We start from the raw sequence: 22,579 nt of genomic DNA on the forward strand, positions 1-22,579 counted from the left end.
GCATAAGCCCAGAGCCATAAGCCTGTGAGGTGACTCAGCAGTACAATAAAGCCTGAGAACCACTGCCTAGACCATTGCAACAACCCCCTACCTCAAACTGGTCTCCTGTCTTCTTTCATATCTCTTCTTCAACAAAAGTGACTGGACCATGTTACCTCCTGGCTGAACAATCTCCTGGGGCTCCTCATGGCCCATCTTCAGGGAACAAAAAAATTTAAACACTGTAGTTAGCATTTTAGGCTCTTTGCAGCTGCAACTAATTTTTCTTTCCTGCCTCATGAACCAGTTTACAAGAAGAAGAAAGGTGAAACAGAAAGTATGTCAAATCTAGTGCTGGGCTTGGTACATAGCAGGTGCTCAGTAAAGGCTTATTAAATAAATGATGAATGAATGAATGGATGAGTTTATGAATTCCTCAACCTATTCATAGGATCCTTTAGGAAGCCTTCTAAATGAATATGTCTTCCCAGGTGGTTCAGTGGTAAAGAATCCACCTGTCAATGCAGGACATGCAAGAGACACTGGTTTGATCCGTGGGTCAGGAAGATCCCCTGGAGTAGGAAATGGCGACCCACTCAGTATTCTTACCTGGAAAATTCCATGGACCGAGGAGCCTGGTGGGCTGCAGTCTCTGGGGTCGCAAAAGAGTCAGACACGGCTGAGCATGCACACATGTTTCTGAACATGACTCTGGCTAACTAGACCTAGAGCCCAGGTAAAATGTGGAGAAGTCACATTATGATCAGTGAGTGATTTTGTTTATGGCTTCTGAGGAGACGGATGTTCTTCATGGTTTGCTCTTTGCTGCTGCTGCTGCTAAGTCGCTTCAGTCGTGTCCGACTCTGTGCGACCCCATAGACGGCAGCCCACTCAAAGTTTCCTGGTTGCAGACTCTATTCCCTTGCTTGTTCAGGACCAAGGGACTCCTCACTTTCTGAGGCATGGAGGTGGGCATTGCCAGTTGCCCACTCTCTGCAACACATGCACACATGCGGGGGGCTGGAATGTGCACAGGATCCATATGCAGACAGTCCTGGACACATAGGCACACAACATGCACAGGGAGACTTATGGGATACACACGTGGAGACCCAGGACATACATTGACACATAGGTATGCATGTTCAAGCATATACAGACTCACATTTGGCGTACTAGCCCTATGGCTCTTCTCCCAGGCTCAAATCTTTCCCTCTCTTTTCAAAAAGTGAGTTTGCCATAGGAGTTTATGTTAACAAAGGACTCAGGCCTGCCTCCTTTATTGTTAGCCCAGCCACCCTCCTGCGCGCCTTTGACAGCCTTCTGCTCTTTGCCTGGTGGCGTGCAGGGTAGGGGAAATCAGGCCCAAGAAGATACTCATGCTCCACCTGGTGGTCAGATCTCACAACTGCAGCTCACGTACCCCTTTCTCCCTTGCTGCTGAATTGATTACCAGGAGCAAACTTGGTCTTACTTGGCAGCCCAGTCCTCCTCGCATTCCAGAGTCAAGAACTCTCTGACCAACCCTCACCAAAGTACAGACTCCAGTCCACTTTGCATTTTGAGGATTTCTGCAGTTTGTCTTCTCCACCACATGAGGGAGAGGATTTTGAGAGGAGGGACCAGGGGCAGTTGCCATTGGCTTTGGGGCGCCCTTCCCTTCTCTTTTCACTTCCCCAGATGATCTCAAGTCACTTCCATCACTCTAAGGACTGCCGATCCCGACAACTCCTGAATCTGTCACTTGCCCAGGCCTCTCTCCAACTGCAGAGAGACACTTCCCCCTGGATATCAGCAGGGCAAATTCACCATTTACCAAGATGAGCTTGTATTTTGCACAAACCTGTTTTTCTCCCCATGACAGTGAATGGCCCCATTAGTCACTCACTGGCACAGAACTGGAACCTGGGAGTCATCCTTTCTCTTCATCCCTCTTCACTTTCAATTAATCACCAAGCCAATTAACTAACACCGACTGCACTTATTTTCTCCACCCTCATGGCCACTGGCTTAATTCAGACTTACTACCTCCTCTCCAAGTTCTCTGCCTCAGTCGTCCCTCTTGCAGCCAAAGTCATCTTTCTACAACGCAAACAGAATCACACTCAATCTGCTCAAAAATCAACAGCCTCAGCATGATCCCACATCTAAGCTCCTTGGGATGGGACACCAGAATTTGTAAGGTCTGGTCCTTGCCCACGGATCCAACCTCATCTTCCAACACTCCCCACCTCACACTCCCCACTGTAGCAGTAATGACCTACTTGCAGTTCCCAAGCTCCTGTTCTTCTATTTGTCCATCTGGCAAGCTCCTTCTCCCCTCAGGTCTCACCACAGATAGCTCCTCTGAATTTTCCTGGACTGATTCAGCCAGGCTGAGGGGATCTCCTATTCCAGACACACTATACAGACCCCCCTCATAGAAGCAACTGCTTACGTCTTTAGGAGTTGCCCATCACCTTGTCTGTTTCCCCTCTAGATTTTAAGCTGCTTGGCAGACAGGTTCTGACTTCATACTTTTCAGGGATTTCAGGGACTCCATGCCAAGGACATGACTTTGAGTACATCCAATAGATAAATCAATTTTGCTGTCTATGCATAGCTAACCACAGGTAGGTGCTTAGAAAATGCTCAACGAATGCTTGTAGGCTTGAGGGCCTAGGTGGAGAAGGGTCTGTAGAGTGTGGACCTGGGACTGGTCTGGCTCCAGCCTTACAGCTTTGGTTCAGGCCTGGTGAGGCAGTGGGTGCTCCAGTCCAGTCCCCAGTGAAGCTCTCAGATCTTTCCCCTTCTCACTTGGCATACAATGGAAATGAACAGCTGGCTGCTTGAAAGTCACATTTGGCCTGCAGATGTTCTGTTGGGGTAGTGATGATTTAATTAAAAATATCAACATTCAAAATCAGATTTCACATTAAAAACAGATTTTTGACTTCTCTTTAAACACTGGAGGAGGTGACAGCTATCTTGGCAGCAACCTGCTGACCTGGAGGGGCAGCACTTCATTTGTACAAAAGAGCACACGTTTCCCCTCGCCCATCCAGGCCTCGCCACATCAACACGAATTTGCCAACTGCTCTGGCATTGAAGGGTGCGGGCTAAGAAGTTGGATGGCCTGCAGGGAGTCTTGGCTCTGGGACTTACTGGCTGCAACACTTTGAGCAAATCACCTCCTGGCACCTCAGTTTCCTCAGAATCGTGATGACACTTGCTTCATTGGATTTTCTGGGGGAATAAACGAGAGGATGCTTGTGAACTGTGATTAGCAGGGCACGTGTGCCGTGAGCTGCTGGGGCCCGGAGGGAAGAAGGTGCAGGACAGACCACACAGGAGCCGTCTCGTCACCAATGAACATTTATTGAGTGTCCACATTGCACAGCTTTGAACTTGGAGATCACAGAACGCACTGGGGGAGGGAAGAGGGGAGCAAGGGGTCAGGTTGGGGTGGGGGTCCCCTAGGTTCATAAGAAAGGTAGTCCCTGCTGGAGCCGCCAGTCGCGCCTCTCGGCAGAGAGCAATCATCAGCAGGGGTGGGAGTGGAAGCCAGGCACCATGATGGCGATGGGGTGCGGTCACTAGGGGAACATGCGGATTCTGGGAAAGCATCCTTCCGGCTCCTGGCTCCAGCCAGGCCAGATGGCACCGAAGGGACAGGGATCAGGTGCTCAGGAGTCCAAGCAGGGATAAGGACAGGCAAAATAAATAACTCCCCAGCCCCCACTGTCACTCTGCTGCAACACGACACAAAAGCTTAGAGACCAGGGCCCAAGGGCTCCTGGGTCCCCTCAAGGAAGCTCAAGTGGAAGGAGGTTTCCTGACGCCCCCCATCAGGCCTGTCTGCCCCAGGTTGCCCCGGAAGGCTGGGGCAGTTCAGACCCTTGGTCACTGAAGTTGACAGGAAGAACCGCGATGTCAATGGCCTGAGCCTGCTCTCTGCCCAAGGGGGCCAAGGGCAAGAACCAAATGGCCAATTTAAAGGACGTGGACCTGGGAGGCCAGAGGGGCACCACAGTCTTGGGGAGCCCACGCCCTGGCCGGCAGGGCACATGGGCTGAGGCAGCCGGCTCCTGCCAGCCCTGTCCCATTTGGGGGCCTCTCTCCTGCGAGGGAGCCAGACATTTGGGCAAAATGACACCTAGTGCCCCACCTCTCTGGGGGCTGCTCCAACCTTCCCCGACCTGGCGGGGACAGCCACGCTGATTTCCAAGTCAATCCCTGCCCCGGAGTGGGCCCAGGGGGCGTGACGCAATTCCTTACACTTGAAGGGTGGGCACCATGCCCTCACCCCTCGGAAAAGCCAGAAAGCTGGGGTGTTCAGGGGGGAAATTTGGGGAGGGGGGGTCTAATTGGGGGGCTTCAGGGGAGATGCCTCCTCCCTCCTTCCCTCGCTGCCCACCCCCAGGTCTGTCCCCAGTGGATGCCCCCTCAGGGCTCGGCCAGGCACTGCTCCAGGGCGGCCATGCGGTAGTGGCTGGCAGTCTCCTCACCCGCCTGCAGCCTCATGGCCTCCCGGCACAGCCGGTTGGCCCGTGCCAGCTCAACCAGGACGCCTTGATAGGCGGCCACCATCTCAGGCTTGACAGAGTTGGGGTTGACGCTGCCCAGCAGCTGCAGCAGCTCCTGGGGCCAGCGGGAGCGCAGGGCGGCGGGGGCCAGCCAGGGAAGCAGGGGCACGCAGCCTGTGAAGGCCTGCATGCCCAGGAACCAGAGCTCCTGCAGATCCGCCCAGACGCCCTCGTAGTCGGGGGACAGGGCCAGCACTGCCTGGTCTGAGCCGGGCGTGGCCCGGGACACATGGGATTGTGACAGGAAGAGGATGGCGGCCGCGAAGAAACCTCGGGATGCAGGTGTTCCCTGCAGAGCTGGAAGGCAAGCAGGGAGAGGGGCATGAACCAGAGGGGCTGGCTGCCTCACCGGACCTGCCCTGCCCTTCCCCCTTTCCTGGTGGGCACACTCAGGAACCTCCGAGGCGCAGCTTGGAGTCAGGTGGCCTGGGTTCAAACCCTACCTTCACGGTAGGACCTCAGGTAACTCACTTTCTGGGTCTGGTTTCTTCACTAGTAAAACGGGGCCAATCGTGCTAATCTTAGAACTCTTGTCATGAGAATGAAATGTAATAATCTTGGGACTCTACCTCGTGGTCGGACCCTGCTACGGTCTGAGTGGTGATGGGAGCTTCTGCTGGGCCTAGCCCTTCAGCAATGAGGGGGGTGCGGCAATTTGATTCTTAGGCCAGAAGAAGGTGCCAGAGGGGACCATGGGCTTGGCTCACTAGCCTGCAGGGCTACTATGCCCCTTGCACTGCAGACGCTCTCCCGAGGCTGTCAGGCTAACCAACACGGGGGCTCTACTCAGGGGCTGTGAAGATGCAGCCTGGATCTGAGGGAGCTCAGGGCTAGAGGGTCGGGTGGGGTGGGGTGGGGTTCCTGATCCACTGGGACATGTCCCTCTTCCAGCTGCCGGGTACCCTACTGGGACCCCCCCTGCACAGGCAACAGAGGCTGCTCATTACATTACGGGCTCATTACACTCTGTTCCCAGGCATCTGTGCAGCTCCTCCAGCCTGACAGATGGGGTACAGGGAACAGGCGGGGACAGAGGGGCCCAAGCAGACACCCACGGCCAAAGTGGGAGACACAGAGGGCTGGTAGGGGGCTGGAGCGGATGCCCCCCCAACCCTGCCCCACACACAGCCAGAGTGAGGTGCGGGTGGGGAGGGAGGGACGTGCTGAAAGAGCACTGAAGCCTGTCATGAGGGAGGTGAAGTGCTGAGCAGAGAAAAACCTCAATGGAGAGAAGTCGTGTTTCTGACTCAGGGCCTGGGTGGGGGCGGCTCCACCTTGAAGACACAGAATTCAGATTCCTTGGGCTGCTGGGGGTTCCAGGTGCTTATGCCTGTGCCTGAGAACAGGCCTGTACTTACACCCACCAGGCCTTGCCTTCAAAGTCTTTAGAAGGAAGATGATGTTATTATCGTTCTGGGAAGAAGGGTGGGGCGGGGCGGGGGATGGAGATGCACTTCAGAGATTGATTGGAAAATTCTGTAAAATCATTTTCAGAAAAATGACGACTTGTCCCCAGAACACGGCCTGGTCTTCTGCTTCCACCCAGGTCGTCCATCTGTTCGGACTGGGTCCCCAGGGCTTACCTGGAGAGGTGCTCAGGAGCCGGGCCATGAGGAGGCCCAGGGTCGCCACGTTGGCAGCCAGAAGCAGCCTCCCCTGCTGCTGAACCAGCGAAGGCAGCGACGCCATCAGGGTGTTCATCAGAGAAGTGAAGCAGGCATCTCGCCTGGGGGGAAAGGGAGGGAAAGACGGGAGGCAGGGGATGAGTGGACCCAGACCAAGCCCTGGGGCAACCTGGGCTCCCAGTTTCAGCAGGCCAGGGTTTGGCAAGGGATTAGGCAGCATGGTGAACAGTTAACTGTGGGCCTCCTTCTGCGGCATCTGGGGAGCAGAGACTGGGTGATGGCTGGAGCAGGTAGACATACACGCCCAGGGGGAGTTCCGCACATCCCAAATCCCAGTGTGGGGTGGCTCTCTCTATTCTGAGGCCCTTTCATTCTAATGTTAACAGGAACCCATGGGCCCAGGGAAGCAGAGGAAGAGACTGAGACTGCAGGCAAGTCTGAGCAGGGTCCCTGCTCCTCCAACCTCCTCCCCAGCCTCACTTGATCAGCCCTGGTGCAGTGACCACGAGGTTGAGGAAGATGTGACAGCAGGTCTGCAGGCCGATCTCCACGCTGTCGGGCAGCACTGAGGTGTCGTGGCCGGGGGACGTGAGCTCCCACTGCTGGAGGAAGTACTTGCACAGCAGAGAGGGGGCCCCCTCCTTGATCAGGATCTCCCGGGGCCCGTCCTCGACGGTCAGGTGGCACCAGCCGGGCAAGAGGAGCCTGTGGGTGCAGAAGGGGCAGAAACATGAGGGGTGAGATGAAGGCACCAGGATTCCCTTCGGGGGGCACCCCATCAAAGAGGAGAACAGAAGTCGGGGAGAAGGAGAACACGTCCTTGTAGGCCCTGTAGAAAGAATACAGACTTCGGAGTTGCACGGGCCTGGGCTCAAGCCTGGGCTGTGAGTGTGGGCAAGCGACTTTAACCTCTGGGGGTCTCAGTTTCCTCATCCTGAACGTGTGGATGAGACTCCTGTCCTGGGTGTGCTAGGAGGACCAAGTTTTGGTAAAGGGTGAAATAAAATGCCTGGCAGGCAGCGGATGCTCAAGAAGCAGGAGTTCTCTCTCTACAGAACAATCTGGGCTTGGCAAGTGAGACTAGGAAGCCCAGGTGTCCTGTGGGAACAATTCCCCCCTACTCCCCACAAAAGAAATAATACCAAACCCCATGCCCCAGTCAGGAAGCCCAGCACAGCTGAGTTTGGGGAGAGAGGAGGTGTCCCTGTTACAACCCTTCTTTTAGCACATTCTGGCTCAACACACTCTAAGTACAAACTCACCGGAGTGCGTCCCCGGGCCAGGTGGGCCCAGGGGTGGTGGGCGAAATGGCCAGGGTGGCCACCTGCTGTGAAAGGTCGTTGGCTTCCTCAGCCTCCTCGTAGAGGGTCTTGGCATAGCGGACGAGGAAAGGCAGCAGCTGGCAGACCTCCTTGCGCAGGGACGAGGTCTCCTCGGCCAGCCAGGCACCCAGGATCCGCACGGAGGCAAACACAAAGGGCTCCTTCTGCTTCTCTGGCCCCACCTGTTACCAATGGACCCTCCTGAGATGGAGCAGAACCAGAGACCCTCCCCTGCCTGGCCAGCATGCTGGCCAGCCTAGGAATAACACAACTAGAGGGAAATTCTGGCCTGCGAGCCCTGCAAAGGCCAGCCCTGTGGGCCCAGAACCCAGCACATGGTTGGGACACGCTCACTCAACAGGGGCCTGGCACAGAGCAGGCCCTCAGAGCAGGCCTGCTGAGCAAACCGGACTTCAGAGGACACGGCCCTGCACTCGCTGGCACTCAACCTCTAAAGCATCTCAAGGCTAGGATACCCACGGGTCCACGGCTAGATAAACACTCCCTCTCGGTCAACACCCCGCTCTGACCAGGGGTGATCGCACATACCTCGTGGAGGTGGGAGGTATGGGGTAGGAGGTATGGGGTGGGAGGCCAGGCCCCTGGCTACTGTGGAAACAGCCCCACTGGTGGCAGTGGGGCAAGCGGTGGGAGAGAAGCCCCACTTTGGGCTAAGTCAGAAAGAATGAGACCATGGGAGAGCTTGGCATGGTAGGTGGGAGGTCGGGTGGCTGAGTTCAGTGACTGGAACAGGCTACTAGAGAGACCAGAGTTCTGAGTGAAGCCCCGTGGGACAGGAGAGCTGGACTCTCAGACGGGAGCGGGGAGGGCCGTTGGGGGAGATGATGAAATGGAGCCGGGCAGGGAGGTCCGGAACCGGCAGCCCGGCTCCTGTTTGTGTGTGCACGTGTGTAAGCCAACGCTGCAGACTGAGCAGGACAGACTGCTTCAGTTCAGTGTGTGTGGACTGGGGAGAGGGTTGTGAGTGGGAGGCTTCTGTGTTGTGTGTGCGTGTGTGTACTGTGATGTGAGTGCACATATGGTGTGTGGTGTGGTGCTTGTGTGGAGGCTCAGGGAGGGAAGGAGGGAGGAGGGAGAGAGAGGCTCGCCACACACTACTCCCTGGAGTGCTGCAGGATCAGCCATACACCCAGGGGCGGGGTTTCACCTCCCCCTCTCCCTTGCCTCTGGCTCCCTGCTGCACAAGGCCCCCTCCCCCTCCATGGCCCTCCCCTGCCCCCCCACCCTCACCTGCTGCAGGTAGTGGATGACAGCCCCGATGGCCTCCTTCATGATGCTCACAAGCTGCACCTTCTGAGGCTCCTTAAGCAGCGACTGCTCACAGCGGGTGCATTCCTGGATCCCCAGCTCCATGAGGGCGTAGCAGGCGGTCACCACATCCTCTTTCACCTCTGTGCCCGTCTCCTCCAGTGCCAGCCGCACCTCCACGCATGCCAGGTTCACCAGCAGGGCCAGGAACTTGCTCCCGGAGCTGCCCGCTGGGATCCAGTCGGAGCCGCAGGCGTGTGCCAGGCGGGCGGCCAGCTTCAGTGCGGGGTTGCGCTGCCAGGAGCTCAGCTTGCTGCCCAGGATGCGTGCCAGCCCGGCCTGCAGATCCCGGAGGCACTCGGAGGGCACGGTTGTCGGGGGCAGAAAGAGGGGCAGCAGCTGGCAGAGCTCAAACTTGCTGGCATCCTCGGCTTTCTGGAAATCTTCGCTGAGGCCCCGCAAAACAGCCAGCAGGTCGGGCTCCGCCTCCTTCCAGCACTGTGTCTCAGCAGCAGCCAGCAGCCCCACCAGGAGTGCCAGGGCCTGGTCAAAGCCGTAGCCGTGCCCGAGGTATGCCTGACACAGGGCAGACACGGTGCCTCCGGCAATGAGGTGTCGGGGCCCACGGGGGGTGCCCGCCACGGCTGTCAGGCACTGGTAGGTGTCATCGACCATGGAACGGCGGGCAGCATCGTCAGGGTCCCCCCGGGCTGTGAGGAAGGTGCTAAGGATGGGGATCTTGTTCAGGACCTGGGGATGGGCGGCTAGTTCAGGGTCACTGCAGAAGCAGGCCAGCAGGGCCACGCCCAGGGCCCGGAGAACGTGGTCGGGGCAGCCATCCGGCGCCTCCTTGGTGGTCAGGAGTCGATTGGGGAAGGTGAAACCGACGGCATCAAAGATCCGCCGCCGAGTTTTGGCATCGATGTCACCTGCTTTGACTGCCTTGGTCACCTGAGGGAGGTATGTGCGATCAGCAGGATGAAAGGAAGGGATGGCAAAGACTGCCCCCTGCACGCTGGGGGTGGACCATCAGCAGGACTAGGTTATGTAACAGGACTCACTCTGGGGTCAGGAAGCCTCCCAGAGATCAGCTTATCCAGTTCCTTCCTTCTCCCCTGAGGCAGACGAGTGTGACCTCTGGGATCCCTCCTCTAGGATCCCTGTAGAAGGGAGGTCCAGTCCTCCTCAACTGTACTTTCTGCCATGTCATTACCCTGTTAGCTGGAAAGTTCTTGATGTCTGAGCTAGATGCCCACCATCTGAGTTGCAAGAGGTTGGAACTCAGTGTTTAAAATTCTCCAAGGACTTGGGGTCCCTCTCTAATCGTTCCCTCGAGAAGTCTCTCATCCATTCCCGCCACCTTCTCAGGGGAAATGGCTCCTGTGTCTCGCCGCCCTGCCTGTCAAAACATTTCCCCTTACATTTCACCTAAACACCTCCTCTGCTGCAGTGTGAGCCCTTGACTCTGGAGCCTTCTCCCTGTTGCCATGGCAAACAAGCAGGCTGTACTCCCTCCTCCCTTCACCCCCCACACACCAGCCCCCCCTTCCCAGCACTGCAGCTTCTGTTCTGCTGTCCCCAGCTTGGGTTCCTCCAACAGGGCTGAGCCCCAAATCAACTCCTTCATCCTCAACCTACATACCCATTCTGGCCATCCCCAGGGACCCTTTCCCAGTCACTTCCAGTCCTGCGACTCTCTCCATCTCCGGAACATGCATCCCCAACCATCAAGTATTCTGCACTAGTTACTACCTGCTGCTGTTACCCTATGAGTCAGCTCCCATCTGCTCTGGGACACCCCAGAGAGCAGACCCAAGCAGCCTCCTCCAAGGCTCCTAAGGGCCGCAAGCTTTATTCACCCTTATTTCCCCCTTTGCTCCCATATGCAGTGAGAGCAAAAATGAGTCCACAGGTAGGTGCCCTGGACCTTCTTTGGTGCCTTCAGGTTTACCAGCAGCAACTATATATCCTCGGGGACTTGCTGACCCCATTCCTACAGGGCCCAACCACCCTGCCCTCCCCACCTCCCAGCTGTCAGTCAGCTCCTTACTAGCAGCAGGGCTGCGAACTGCTCACTGTCATTCTTGGCCTCACGGAGGGCTCCCAGGTAGCGCTCCAGGGTGGGGTTTCGGCTCTCAGCCTGGTTCAGAGCTGGCTCGCAATCCGAGGCCATGATGCCCGCCTTGCCCAACTGTGAACACAAGAGGGACTGAGCATCCCTCTGCAGAGGAGGGGTGGGGGTGGGAGTGGAGGAGGGAGGGAGGGATTAGCACAGAGGGAGGGGAGGATCAGGAGGGATGGACTCCTCAGGGCTGACCTCCCGTGGGGGAGCCCCTTTAACAGGCTGGACCCTCAAGTCCCTAGGGATGAAGAAGGGACCCTGGTCCAAGGTCACCTCCAAAAAGTGCGGACAGAAGGACCATGCATCCTGCTGCTCAGTTGGACAGCTCTCCTTAACAGTCTCCTGGGGGCCGGAAAGGGCTGGCCCCACTGCTCCGCTGCCCCCTGGCACCAAAAGCCAGGTTTTGTTTCCCTCCACCAGGCGTACAAGGAAGAAGTGGTGAGGACAGACAGGGAGGAATGGAAACATACATGGTGAAGTTCGATTATCCGGACTCAGGCTGACACGAGGGAAAAGGGCGTGCTAGGCTTCCTTTCCCCTCCCTTCTTCGGAAGACACAGGACACAAGCTTGAGTGGAAGTGAGGACACAGGGCACTGACCCAGGGAAGGCTCAGAGGCCCCTCTGGGGATGCCACCCCTCCAGCCAGGGCTCTCAGTCGCCCCCGCAGGCTCCGTGCCTCCTCTCCTTTCCCTCCCTCGGGCAGAAGCTGCAGCAGCAGCAGCAGCAGCAGCAGCAGCAGCAGCAGCAGAATTAACCCCTTGCGCTCCCTCTCCTCACCCTCCCCATCCGGCTACCAGCCTGTGGATGCCTGCAGGGGCTGGAGAAGCAAGAAGGGGTCCCAGGTGGCTCCCAGGACAACGGATAATCCAAAAGCCGGATAATCGAAGCGGGGCCGCTGAGATGAGGAGATGAGAAGGGGAGGAGGGTTTCTGGCGGTCACCACCTGTCCCGCCGCAGCCAGGTCACAACACGACATTGATGAAGTCACGACAGGGCGGCGATGAGATCACACTTCACGATGGCGCGGTGATGTCACGGAGAGATCACGGCAAAACCACGACATGGGACAGCCCCCAAAGATGACAGGGCAAATTTTTTTTTTTTAAATGATATAGGTATATATTGAGAAGGGCTGTGACAAAATGGAGTCTCGACAGGGCGCGGAGATGTCGCGATAGGGTCCCCGGGGTGTGTCGGCATCGATCAGCGCCGGCTCGGAGCGGCCCCGGCTGGGATGGAGGGGAGGGCCTGAAGGGGGCTGAGCTCACCAGGCTGCGGCCCCGAGCGGCGAAGTCTTCTCCGAGCGCGATGCTCCGGGAGCCTGGGGCCGCTGCTCACGCCGCGTTGCCCACTCCAGGCTCCGGGCTGCTGCAGCTCCACCCCCACCCCCGCAGCGCTCTCGACCAATCCGCGGCGGCCTCACTCCAGGCTCCAACCAATGGCACGGCTGGGCGCTAAGCCGTAGGGGGTGCTGCCGCTGCCGCCATCTTGCTTGTGGGTATTGCCCGAGTCTGGGGCCTGGGGATCGCGCCGGGCGGGCGGAGGTGCAGACCGCCTCTGGAGAGCGGGAGGCGACAGCCTGGGGACCCAGGCTCCTTCGCTCGTGCGTAGTTCTACCCTCCAGCACTGCCCCTCCTCCCACGCGGGCTGGCGGCTAGAATTGAGCTTCCGGGGGGCCAGGAGAGCTTGTTCAGCGTGAAGAGTGTATTTCCGGGTTGAGCCGGGGAGGTGGGAGGGGGCGGCGTTTCCGGCCATCGTCGCTGTCCAGGGAGGCTGAGGCGAGAGCGAGCTGTCCGGTTGGGGAGCCCGCATTCGCTTCTTCCTTTTCCTCCTCCTCCGGGTGAGGGGAGCGGAGGTTGGGGCCCCGACCCCATGGACCGGGAGGAGGCGGAGGCCGCCGAGAGCCGGGGCCCCGCTGTGTGGCCCTGAGCCCCGGTAGGTGGCCGGGGGCGGCTGGCTGCCGGGCCGAGGACCACGAGCCCATGGGAGGGGCGACCGGGACGGGCTATTTCTGGGGGTGCGCTGGCCGGCTGTTGGGACCCGGAGGCGGCGCTCCTGGCCCGGCTAGGACAGCCAGCTGCTTCTGGCTTTGCAGGTGCGGAGCTGGAGTCCCAGGCTGAGCCCGTTTTTGGTGGGCCCCGGGCCTGGTCCTGCTGTTCCTTCCATCCCCTGACAGACAGACAGACCGGCCCCGAGACGCTGCGGGTCTCCTTCCTTCCTCGCCCCTAGTTACTCTCTCTCGTGTTCTCCCCACCAAGACAGCACGTCGATGCTGAATAAGGGGGGCGGGGCTGAGCACTACTTGTACATTACGTTGCGAAACCTACCTTATCCAGGACACGGAAAATTATGCCCCCCAGAGGGGTCCTGTGGTGGTTGCAGTGAGCACAAAGGTGAAATGAAGGAAGTCGAGAGAAAAGACCTCGGGCGAGATTCCAGGAAAGCTTTGCTTCCATTCACCTCACGGTGCTTGTGCCCAAATGACGACAGATGCAGTTAGTGAAGAGTATTAACTGACTCTCCTTGTGCTTTCTGATCTGATTAACAGACTGGAAGCTAGGGAACAAGTTGGAAGGACGACCTCCCAGAACAATCTGTTCATTTTTCCAGCTATTTGGAAAACAATGTCTGCAAATATAAGCAAAGCTATTCATGGCAGTCTGTTCTGTAACTTTCCCAAATATCTGAGGCTTTTTTTTTTTTTCTAAGAGCTTTATTCTTGATTACTCATACTAGCTGAATAGGCTGTTTCAGACGTGCTCTGTCGTTGTTCAAACATCTTATCGCTGGGTACATAAATGGAGTTCCACGTATGTAGCTGACAGACTGAACTATGATACATCCCCCATCAACCTGAAGTATTAAGTAAACATTACCCCCTGCTCTGTCTGAACAGCTGCTGCAACAGAGAGTGCTTTTATTTCGGGTGTGCTTGTAACGCCCTAAATGCCAGAACTCTTGCTTGCTTTTCTAGATTTTCATTTGTCAAGTATTGTGGGGGTGTGTGTTCTCTCCCTGGGCTGTTTCCCTTTGATTCTGTAACAAGCCGTTTGGATCTTGGTGTTGTGTTGTTGTTCCTGCCTCTGGTCAGCACGGCTTTGACTGGGCCCTAGCAGTGATTTGTGCCCTTAAGCAATTGTAGGTTTCAGAGGAAAGACGGATTGGGAGTTCACAAGAAAATAACCGCCTCTGTCTCCTGCACGGTTTGTGAGACCTTGCCCTTCTAATCAGCTTGCCAATCCAGTGGTGTTTATTACTCCCATTTTCAAAACCGATTCATTTCTTTTATGCTTCTGTCGCCTACCTGCCATGCTATTGATGACAGGTGTTGAGTCACCTTGAATTTAAAATCCTTTTGTGGTAGGCACTAATGTGTTGGGTAAGAGTCATACACACACACTCACATGCACATTCACTCTTTCCATCTTGGGAGGCTAGAAAAGTTGCTAGATATGCTTTCTAACTTAGGCTCCACTTCATAATCCCTTGAGCATGTGTCTGGCCTGCACACCTTTCTGTCCCCTGCCCCCTAACATACAATGACAAACCACTAAAAATAGGAATGGATGGAAGTGAATGAGAAAGAGGAAGTCCTTCAGATGCTTAAGGCTCAGTGAAAACTTTTTCTTGGGTGGGCTGTACCTTAGTTTTGCAGTTCTGTGTGTGTGTGTCTGTTTCCTGATATTGATATCCAACCCAGACAGTGCTGGGCTGGGGTTGGGGGTTGTCAGTCTGTGCCATTTTCTAGATGTGGATGACAGGTGCATATTTAGTACAGAAGATTTTTGAATTGCTTCTTCAGAACTCATTCAACCCTATTAATGCTGCCAACATTTATATAATAATTTATACAATATAGGGAAGTTGTGTAAGAAGAAACTGATGGAAAGTCATTTTTTTACTTCTGAAAGGGACCTGTCATTCAACCCCTAGATTCTGGATGCCTAGTACAAAATAGGGGGTTGTGTAAATACTTGTTGAGTGGATAAATGAATTTAATTCAGGAATTGCTAATGATTCTAAGGGTCCTGGAGGTGATATCAAAGTATAAACCAGATAGATTTTAAAGATAAGAGTGGTGGGGACAATAGCAAACTGGAGAATGCATGCCCTACCCAATGACAATCACGTTAAAGCTCTCTAAAAACATAACTAGAAAAACCTTCAGATTAGTTCACCTGTGATGCTCCGAGCTCTTCTTTTCATAGATAAAAAAACAGTATTTGGATAAAGTCACAAAGCTGTTAGCAGAACTAGAACTGAAACTCAGATCTCATTTTTCAGTTGGGTGCACTTTCCACTCTTCCACATAGATGATTAACTGTTAGATTAGAAAATAATGGAATATAAAGTGTTTCAGCTTTACAGTGGATTCATTTCATATCCCTTGCTATGTTTTTATCCTGATAATTATAGGCTATGTCAAAGCTCAGGTTTGAGATTTATAGACAGGTATGAACAGTGAAAGACAAGCTTGAAGTTTCTCTTCTCTCTAATCTGTCACACTGTCTAGCACTCTGCATTTCGAGGAATCAATTATTAATTACTTGGCATATAATTTCTTCTTTTTCTGTCTTTCTAGTGGACTGGTTCTGCCTGTCTGGAAGGCCATGGAGAAGCTGGGAATCAAGCCAAGCCGTGCTTCTTGGATTTTATCAAGATTGTGTTGGCAGACATCTGTGAAGCGGTTGAAAAGCTTGTACCTGTTTTATATTTGCTTCTGCTTCAGTGCCCTGTGGTTGTCAACAGGTACCATTTTCTTTAATATTTAAGATTTTTTAAAAAGAGTACTTTGTGTGAGTCTGTCAGTTCATTTTAAAGACTAATAAGAGCCAGAAAAGCAACATGCTAATTGATAGAAATGGTCACCCTTTTGGTGAACACTTTGTTGGGTTTATTTGTCTGTCTGTTTTGTTTTAGACCAAAATTTAAATTGGGTTTTTTTTTTTCATTTTTTGAAAAAAAATTTGTTTTTGGCTTGCTGCCACATGGCATTCAGGATTCTTAGTTCCCTGACCAGGGATGGAACCTGTGCTGCCTGCAGTGGAAGTGCAAAGTCTTAACCACTGGGCTGCTAGGGAAGTCCCTGGGTTCTTTCTCATAAAAGAGAACTGGCATGATCATTTTGAGATTTCATGAAGATGTAATGAAAAGATAAAGGTTTCAAAGTTAGACCTGGGTCTGGGAGCTGGGTGTTTCTTTCCACTTAATAACTACAAAGCCTTGAGCAAGTTACCTATTGTCTGTAAGGAAGGATAAGACCTACCTCACAACTTGATTTAAAAGATAAAGTAATTAAAGTGTGTAGTACAGTGCTATGAACATAAGTGATACTATGCTTTCTTTCCTTTCGTAAAGGAATCTACCCTCTATACTTAGAAGGAGAATGTACCTTTTTCCATAGAAAGGGGTTATGCTGATAGATTTTTAAAGTATAGTTTCCTTCTAGAGATTATTTCACCAGTCTTTTACCTCTTGCCAGGAAAAAGTGCCAAAAAGGCTAAATTTCAAAGAGTAGCCCTTTCTCTTCTGTCTTTTTTCCTTTGGTTCTTTTGTTGACATTGAGCTTTTCAGAGTATGGAGGTGAGAATGACTTCTGCGTATGCTGCTGTTCTGGGCAATGACCAAAAGACTTCTGTTGTGGAAACCACTGTCTGGGAAAACTAATCAGTCTTTTGATCCTATAATTACCAAGATTTCTATTGCTTTCCAAAAGGAGTTGGTGGCTATGATCTTGAGAATCAAATAATTACTGTATTTAACAATTTCAGTGACATCAACTTTGGGGTTTGGTTGTCTTGCAGTGGTGGTTGATGATTGCATAATTATAGCAGTGGAAATTGCAGTTGACAGAAAGCTGACCTAAATATTTTTTACCCAGATGATTCTTTGCTGGGACAGCTAGCTATTTCAGGTGAACATTTTATGTAAGATTATTTGAATTAAATAAGTAACTGATTTAACATCATCAGAGTAGGAAAATCACATTTTTTGAAGCGCACCTACTATATACCAGACCCCAGGTTATAGACATTATATATTTAATTTAATCTTTATGATAACCCTAAAACAGATTTATTTTTGTAATTAGGAAATTGAGGCCCAGGGAAACAAAATGACTTGACCAAGGTCACACAGCAAGAGCACAACAGAGCCAGGAATCTAAATGCAGGTTTTTCCACTCTAGAGCTTACGCTCTTTTTCTTCTGCTCTGCTGCCTTCCAACCACAGGTGATCTTTTGGAGGACCAAAGACAGCTTTTTTTGCCCTGAACCAGAATGAACAGCTTGTTATTTGAGGGATTCTGAGTAATAGGGGAGGAAGAAGCTTTTCGGAGTGTTTTTTTTGTATTTTCCAAGCAAGTTAGTTAAACAGAGTGCTGTGGGTTCACTGGGCCAGCCTTTAGTATCCCTGATGAGACTGGTGCTTAAAAACAGCACCCTAAGGAACACATTGAGTATAAAGGTAAAGAGGTGGTACTTGGTAGGAGTGGCTCTGATGGGAATTAGATTGTACCAGTTCCATAGGTTGGAGCTTTTACCATAGAAAAACCAAGACCCCTGTGTGTTCAAACTGAGTGAACATGCAAGCAACACATGACAATGTATCGGAGCTCTTTTAGATAAATTTTTAAGAAAGCACAATGTCCTAATAGCAAAAGTGAATAATAGACATAAAAGCGTTTCATAAATAAGAAATTAAAATTATTTATAACATTAAAAAATGTTCATTCTCATTACTGACCAAAGAGCTGCAAAGTAAAAGGAGAAATCCTTTTTAACCTATCATATTGATGAAGATCAAAGTAGAAATATCTAGTGCTGCCAAGGGGTGATGTGGTTGCTCTCCCGTTGTGCTGGAGAGTTTGAATAGAGAACTTTTTGGCATAAATCAGGATCCTTAAAAAGTTCGTGTTCTTTGACTTAGTAATTCCCCTTTTAGGAATTTACCTCAAGGACATATTTAGATGGTTGTGAGTGAGAGCATTCATCCACACTCATTTATTCTGTGTTGCAAAACATTACTGCTACCTGCTCCACAATGGGAGTGTGGTGAAATTATGGCATGTCCACATAGTGAAATATTATCTGACTTAAAAATTCACATTTTAGAAGAACGAGTACATGGAAAATGCTCCTGATGTTAAGCATGAAAAAACATGATACACAATTGCATATTCATGTTCAAAATTGGTGTCAGTTTTGTGAAAAGAAAAATATTTTTGTATAACAGAAAGTCTGAAACAAGATATATGTATATTAGAGTAGTGGAATTATTATCTCTCTCTCTCTTTTTTTTTTGACAGTGTAAACCCTAGCTTTATTGGTCCAATTTTTCACAGTGAAGCCTCCGAGAACCAAAGGGCCAGCTAATGGTGAGGGAGAGTAGTGTCTTGAGCCTTCCAGAGTCAAGGGTTTGCAGGATACCCTCAGCCCAACACATGTTCGGTGCCCTGGCACCTGGGAGAAAAGAGGGAGGTGGCTCTCTCCAGGAGAGCGGGGGTGTAGATACAGGGTTATGTAGTACAGGGCCCAGGGTCTGTTCTTCACAGTGGGCAATAGAAGGATCACATAAAGTTCTTTATTACGGACCGACAGAAAAATGAGAAAATTATATATTTTATTCTCACTTGTTTGGGTTTCTTTTTCCTTCTTTGTCTTTTTACAAAACAGCAGCAGGAAAGGAAAATGCAGGAGGCAAATGAGCCAGGCACCAGTGTTCAGATCAGAAGGGAGCAGGGAGACAGGACTAAATGTTACTGCAGGCTGGCCCCAGGGCTCTGTCCCAGCATCCTTGGCGCAGGGCCAAAAGCCCTGGAGGGATCAGACAGAGCCGGGTTGTGGGGCGGGGGGAAGACGACTCTCCCAGCTGGGCAGCAGCCCTGTCTCTCAGGTGGCCACCGTAGCCACCATGTTCGGAGGCTTGGTCTCCAAGGCTTGGGGCCAGACAGAGGGAGGAGCGGGAGGGGCCAGCGAAGAAAGGCTGTGAGTTTCATCAGGGTTCCCCTGGGACTATGGGGCCCAGGTGGCCAGGGGCAGTCAGGATGCTTCCCGCTGGTCAGCTGGTCAGCTTCTTCAGGAAGGTCTCCAGCTCATCCTCATCATTTGTTGTCCACACACTTGTCCCCCACATCCCCATTCTTCATGGCCAGCTGACACTGTGCCCACCGTGTTAGCCTACTCTATGGCGAGGTCTGTGTGGTCATCAGTGGCCGCCTCGGCCATCACCTCCTTCCCTTGCTGCTTGGTCACCACTTTCTCTAACCTTGGCCCCAGGGTCTTGCAGGGACCACACCACTGTGCGTGGAAATCCACAACCACTGGTGTCTCCCTGTTGACAACTTGGTCTTAAAAGTCAGGTCCATCCTGGATGTTAGAGTTTATACAGACTCTGGTGGTGTCTATCGACCAGGTGTGGCTGGGTATTACTGTCAGGTTACTAGGACTGTGCTGTTGGGGTCTACAGTGCCCTGGAGGTGAGGGCTGCCCACCGACTCTGAGAGGGCTTCCCAGAGATGACGGAGGTCAGCAACCTCATTCAGAGAAGTTGCTGAGCCATCTCCCTGCAGCGAGAGTGAAGGGATGCACAGCACAGCCCTCCCCACTGGTTATTACTCTTTATATTGATTCTTTTCTGTGTTTTCCAGGGTGCATGTTAACTCTTTTTATAAAGGGGGTGGGGTAGACCCTATTTGAAAGAGCAACAACAAAACAATAGCAGCAAAGTCCTGTTGTTGGTAGCCTGAATCAGTATTTGTCTACTTGTGAATTTGTTTGGTTTTTACCCGAGCTCTTAAGTTTCCCTGATAACATACATTCCTGATTGTTTGTTGTTGTCTTTAGTTCATGGATTATAGAAATTATTCTTGAAAAACTAACCAAAATAAAGCAGCTCTGCAGTTACTTATCCCCATTCCTGTTTATCACTTAGCAGTTTCTTCATCTCGGGGAGAACCCCTGGTATACATTGACTTATGTATAATGGGCTTCTTTTTTCATTTCATTTTTGGGTTCAGTGCTGAAACCCACTGCTAGGAAGCAGTGATAACAGTTTGATAAAAGATGCTCTGTGTTTTCCTTGTGAGCCATTGAATCACTGTTTTCTAATGTTATTGTTAAATGGCTTAAAATAGCATTTTGGACGTGGGGATTATCAGTACCTGGAGACAAATGTGAAGTGACCCCCCCAAGAATTTGGAAACTCTTGCGATAGGTTGTCAGCTTCTTGAGAGCTGAGATTTTGCCTGTGTTGCTTATGCCAGCTATTCCTAGCAAGTACCAAGGGCTTGGCATATAGTAGATGCACCATAAAAATATTTGTTGACTGAATAATAAATTAGCAATAAGGGAATTGTCCCTTGAAAATTAAACATTAAAATCAATACAGTCTATCATTTGAGAGTGAAAGCTTAGAATGAACACAATCAGAGCAGAGATATGTGAAGGCACTTTAAGGAGATGTAATGCCTTTGAGAACATCATGATCTGATTAAGATATTCACAAATAGTGTGAGTGAGTGATAGTTGCTCAGTTGTGTCTGACTCTTTGTGACCCCATGGACTATAGCCTGCCAGGCTCTTTTTTCTGTGGAATTCTCCAGGCAAGAATACTGGAGTGGGTTGCCATTGCCTTCTCCAGGGGATCTTTCCCACCCAGGGATCGAACATGGGTCTCCTGCATTGCAGGCAGATTCTTGACCAACTGACCCACCAGGGAAGCCAACTATTAAGAGACATTTGTAAATATAAAGACGGGTCAACTTAAAAAGTATCAGCAGATGCATACTTGACTTTATCTTATAATCTGTAGACAATACACTAGAGTATATAATGAACCCATACACCTTTTCCAAAGGAATACCCGAGACAGAAGTAGAGGTAAAGTTATAAATGACAGTCATCAATCAGATGAAATAATTTAGCTAAAGCTTATCTCTCTCAAAGAGATGGGGACTGGCCAAGTGGTCAGAATGGAAATAAAATGTGCTTTTAACTTTGTGTGAAAAATAATGTTCAGTTCCATGTTGCTGAACACAGTTTTGTTTTAATGCCAAATAAATCCTCTACTTCAAATTACTATCCAAATGCTTTATTAAAACTCCGCTTCTGGCTTTTGTTTTGGAATCTGTTACTTTTGTTGCCACCTCCTGATTGCTGTCCTCTGAAGCTTCTACTTTCCCATTGTCCCCTGACACCTGGGTTGCCCTGGCGATGTCCCCTGAAGCCTCTATTGCCGTCCCATTGTCCTCAGAAGTTGCAGTATCCTTCCCGTGGTGCTTCTAGCTCTGGTTGCTCCGTGGCCGTGGCCGCTGAAAACTGCCAGTGTCATGAATCTTGCCATTCTTCCTGTACTTCTGTTACTGATGCAGTAGGGATATCAAAGCAAACACCCTGCTTTCCTTTGAGAAAGACCATTCCCTTCACTTTGAAATCAATATCCTCACCCAGTTGCTCTTTAAGTTCTTTCCAAGCATAACTAATATTTGGCATTTCAATTCACAAACATGTTAACCATTTAACATATATAAAAAATTCAAAAATATGTTAACATTTGAAAAAATAATGTTTGCATCTGAAGAGTTATATATGCATGTCCATGGGAAAGGGCCAGAACCAGCCTTGGAAAGCTAAACCAAGACGAGGCATTGAGGCTAATGTACACCTGAAGCTAACAGTTGGCTGTGAAAACATTTACGGTTGCTCCCTTGCTTCTGGGAAATAGATTACAGAGTTAGTTAATAAGTATTTAGAGTACAGAGAAAAAAGATTCAATTCAGAACCAGTTTTTTAGAACTTACTAGGATTATGGTCCTGGATGAAGCACAAGGTTAATAAAAATGAGTACAGTGCATTCCTGCCCTGGAAGAACTCCTAGCTTAACAAGGGAGATAGATGTATAAATACTATGATGTGGTAAGTGAAAAGATAGAGGGGTGCAGTGCCCAGAGTGCTGCTGCAACCAGAGACGCGTTCAGCTTAGAGAAGAACGGGGAGAACTGCAGAGTTCTCTCCAGGGAAGCTGATGCCCGGCAGAATGTTGAAGGTTGAATTTGAAGGATTTAAAGGCGATTCCCAGGCAATGGATTGAAAGAGCAAAAGCACAATATTATGAAACAGCTTGGTAAATAAAGGAAACTCTATGCAGATTAGTGCTGCTGAAATAAAAAGAGCAAAGCTGGAATGGTGACTTCTGAAGAGGTAGATGGTGGTCAGGTGATGAACTATCTTATATGCCATAGAAAGCAGCTTTGATTTTAATTGTTTAAGGCAGGTGGTCTACAAATTTTCTTGATTATGCACTCATATCCATAAAAAAGTTGAGGATGTGCTCCAATTTTTGTTTATACGTTATAAACAAGTACCATTGTGCTAAAGTCTTATGTTTAGAAGAGATTCCAAAAGCAAAACCTTAATAAGATCAACTAAAAACAAATATTAATAGTTTTAATATTTTCTTTTCATAACTCCATAATTTGTCTTGTGTACCTCTGGTAAGCAAAAAGTCTACTTTGGAGAACATTGCCTTAGAAAATTGGGAGCTATTAAAACTTTGAGCAGAAGAGTAATACTGGTAAATTCCTGGAACATTTTTGCTAGAATATAGAAGAATGGTAATGGTGCAGATGGGAGAAAGATGGCAGGGGAGGGAGATGAGAGCTAGAGGTAAGGATGTCTGTTAGGAAGCTAATAAAATA

General features: G+C 51.0%; 2 protein-coding genes and 1 pseudogene across 29 annotated transcripts in view; 1 reads left to right on the forward strand and 2 right to left on the reverse strand.

Moving 5' to 3' along the window:
- Positions 1-2,819: 2,819 nt before the first annotated feature.
- On the reverse strand, positions 2,820-12,246 carry NCDN (neurochondrin). 14 transcript variants are annotated; one of them, XM_081488989.1, is made up of 8 exons: positions 12,153-12,246; positions 11,828-11,895; positions 10,811-10,951; positions 8,743-9,711; positions 7,432-7,673; positions 6,650-6,874; positions 6,128-6,270; positions 2,820-3,204 (listed from the first exon to the last, which is right to left on the reverse strand). In XM_081488989.1, the coding sequence occupies exons 2-8, from the start codon at positions 11,858-11,860 to the stop codon at positions 3,170-3,172; spliced, it is 1,788 nt and encodes a 595-aa protein (XP_081345115.1). In that variant the 5' UTR covers positions 11,861-11,895; positions 12,153-12,246; the 3' UTR covers positions 2,820-3,169. The 14 variants fall into 14 exon arrangements, with proteins under 14 accessions (XP_081345115.1, XP_081345117.1, XP_081345119.1 ...); XM_081488991.1 differs by having other exon boundaries at positions 11,662-11,895; XM_081488983.1 differs by lacking the exons at positions 2,820-3,204; positions 11,828-11,895 and adding exons at positions 3,321-4,841; positions 11,662-11,779.
- Positions 11,760-22,579, forward strand: part of KIAA0319L (KIAA0319 like) — a 118,752-nt gene continuing 107,932 nt past the window's right edge. For 2 of the 15 annotated variants that reach the window (XM_081488968.1, XM_081488976.1), the window contains exons 1-2: positions 11,760-11,999; positions 15,467-15,633. In XM_081488968.1, coding sequence (XP_081345094.1) covers positions 15,495-15,633 — 139 coding nt within the window. In that variant the 5' untranslated portion in view covers positions 11,760-11,999; positions 15,467-15,494. Of the gene's footprint in view, positions 12,980-13,066; positions 13,278-15,466; positions 15,634-22,579 lie in introns of those variants that run through there. The other 13 variants (XM_081488966.1, XM_081488974.1, XM_081488961.1 and 10 more) reach the window with 7 other exon arrangements.
- LOC145507926 (thioredoxin, mitochondrial pseudogene) lies at positions 18,943-19,479 on the reverse strand (annotated as a pseudogene).

This window comes from Giraffa tippelskirchi, chromosome 5, assembly GCF_054371585.1.
Source record: "Giraffa tippelskirchi isolate mGirTip1 chromosome 5, T2T-mGirTip1v1.2.pri, whole genome shotgun sequence".
In the NCBI taxonomy this organism is placed as follows: Eukaryota; Metazoa; Chordata; class Mammalia; order Artiodactyla; family Giraffidae; genus Giraffa; species Giraffa tippelskirchi.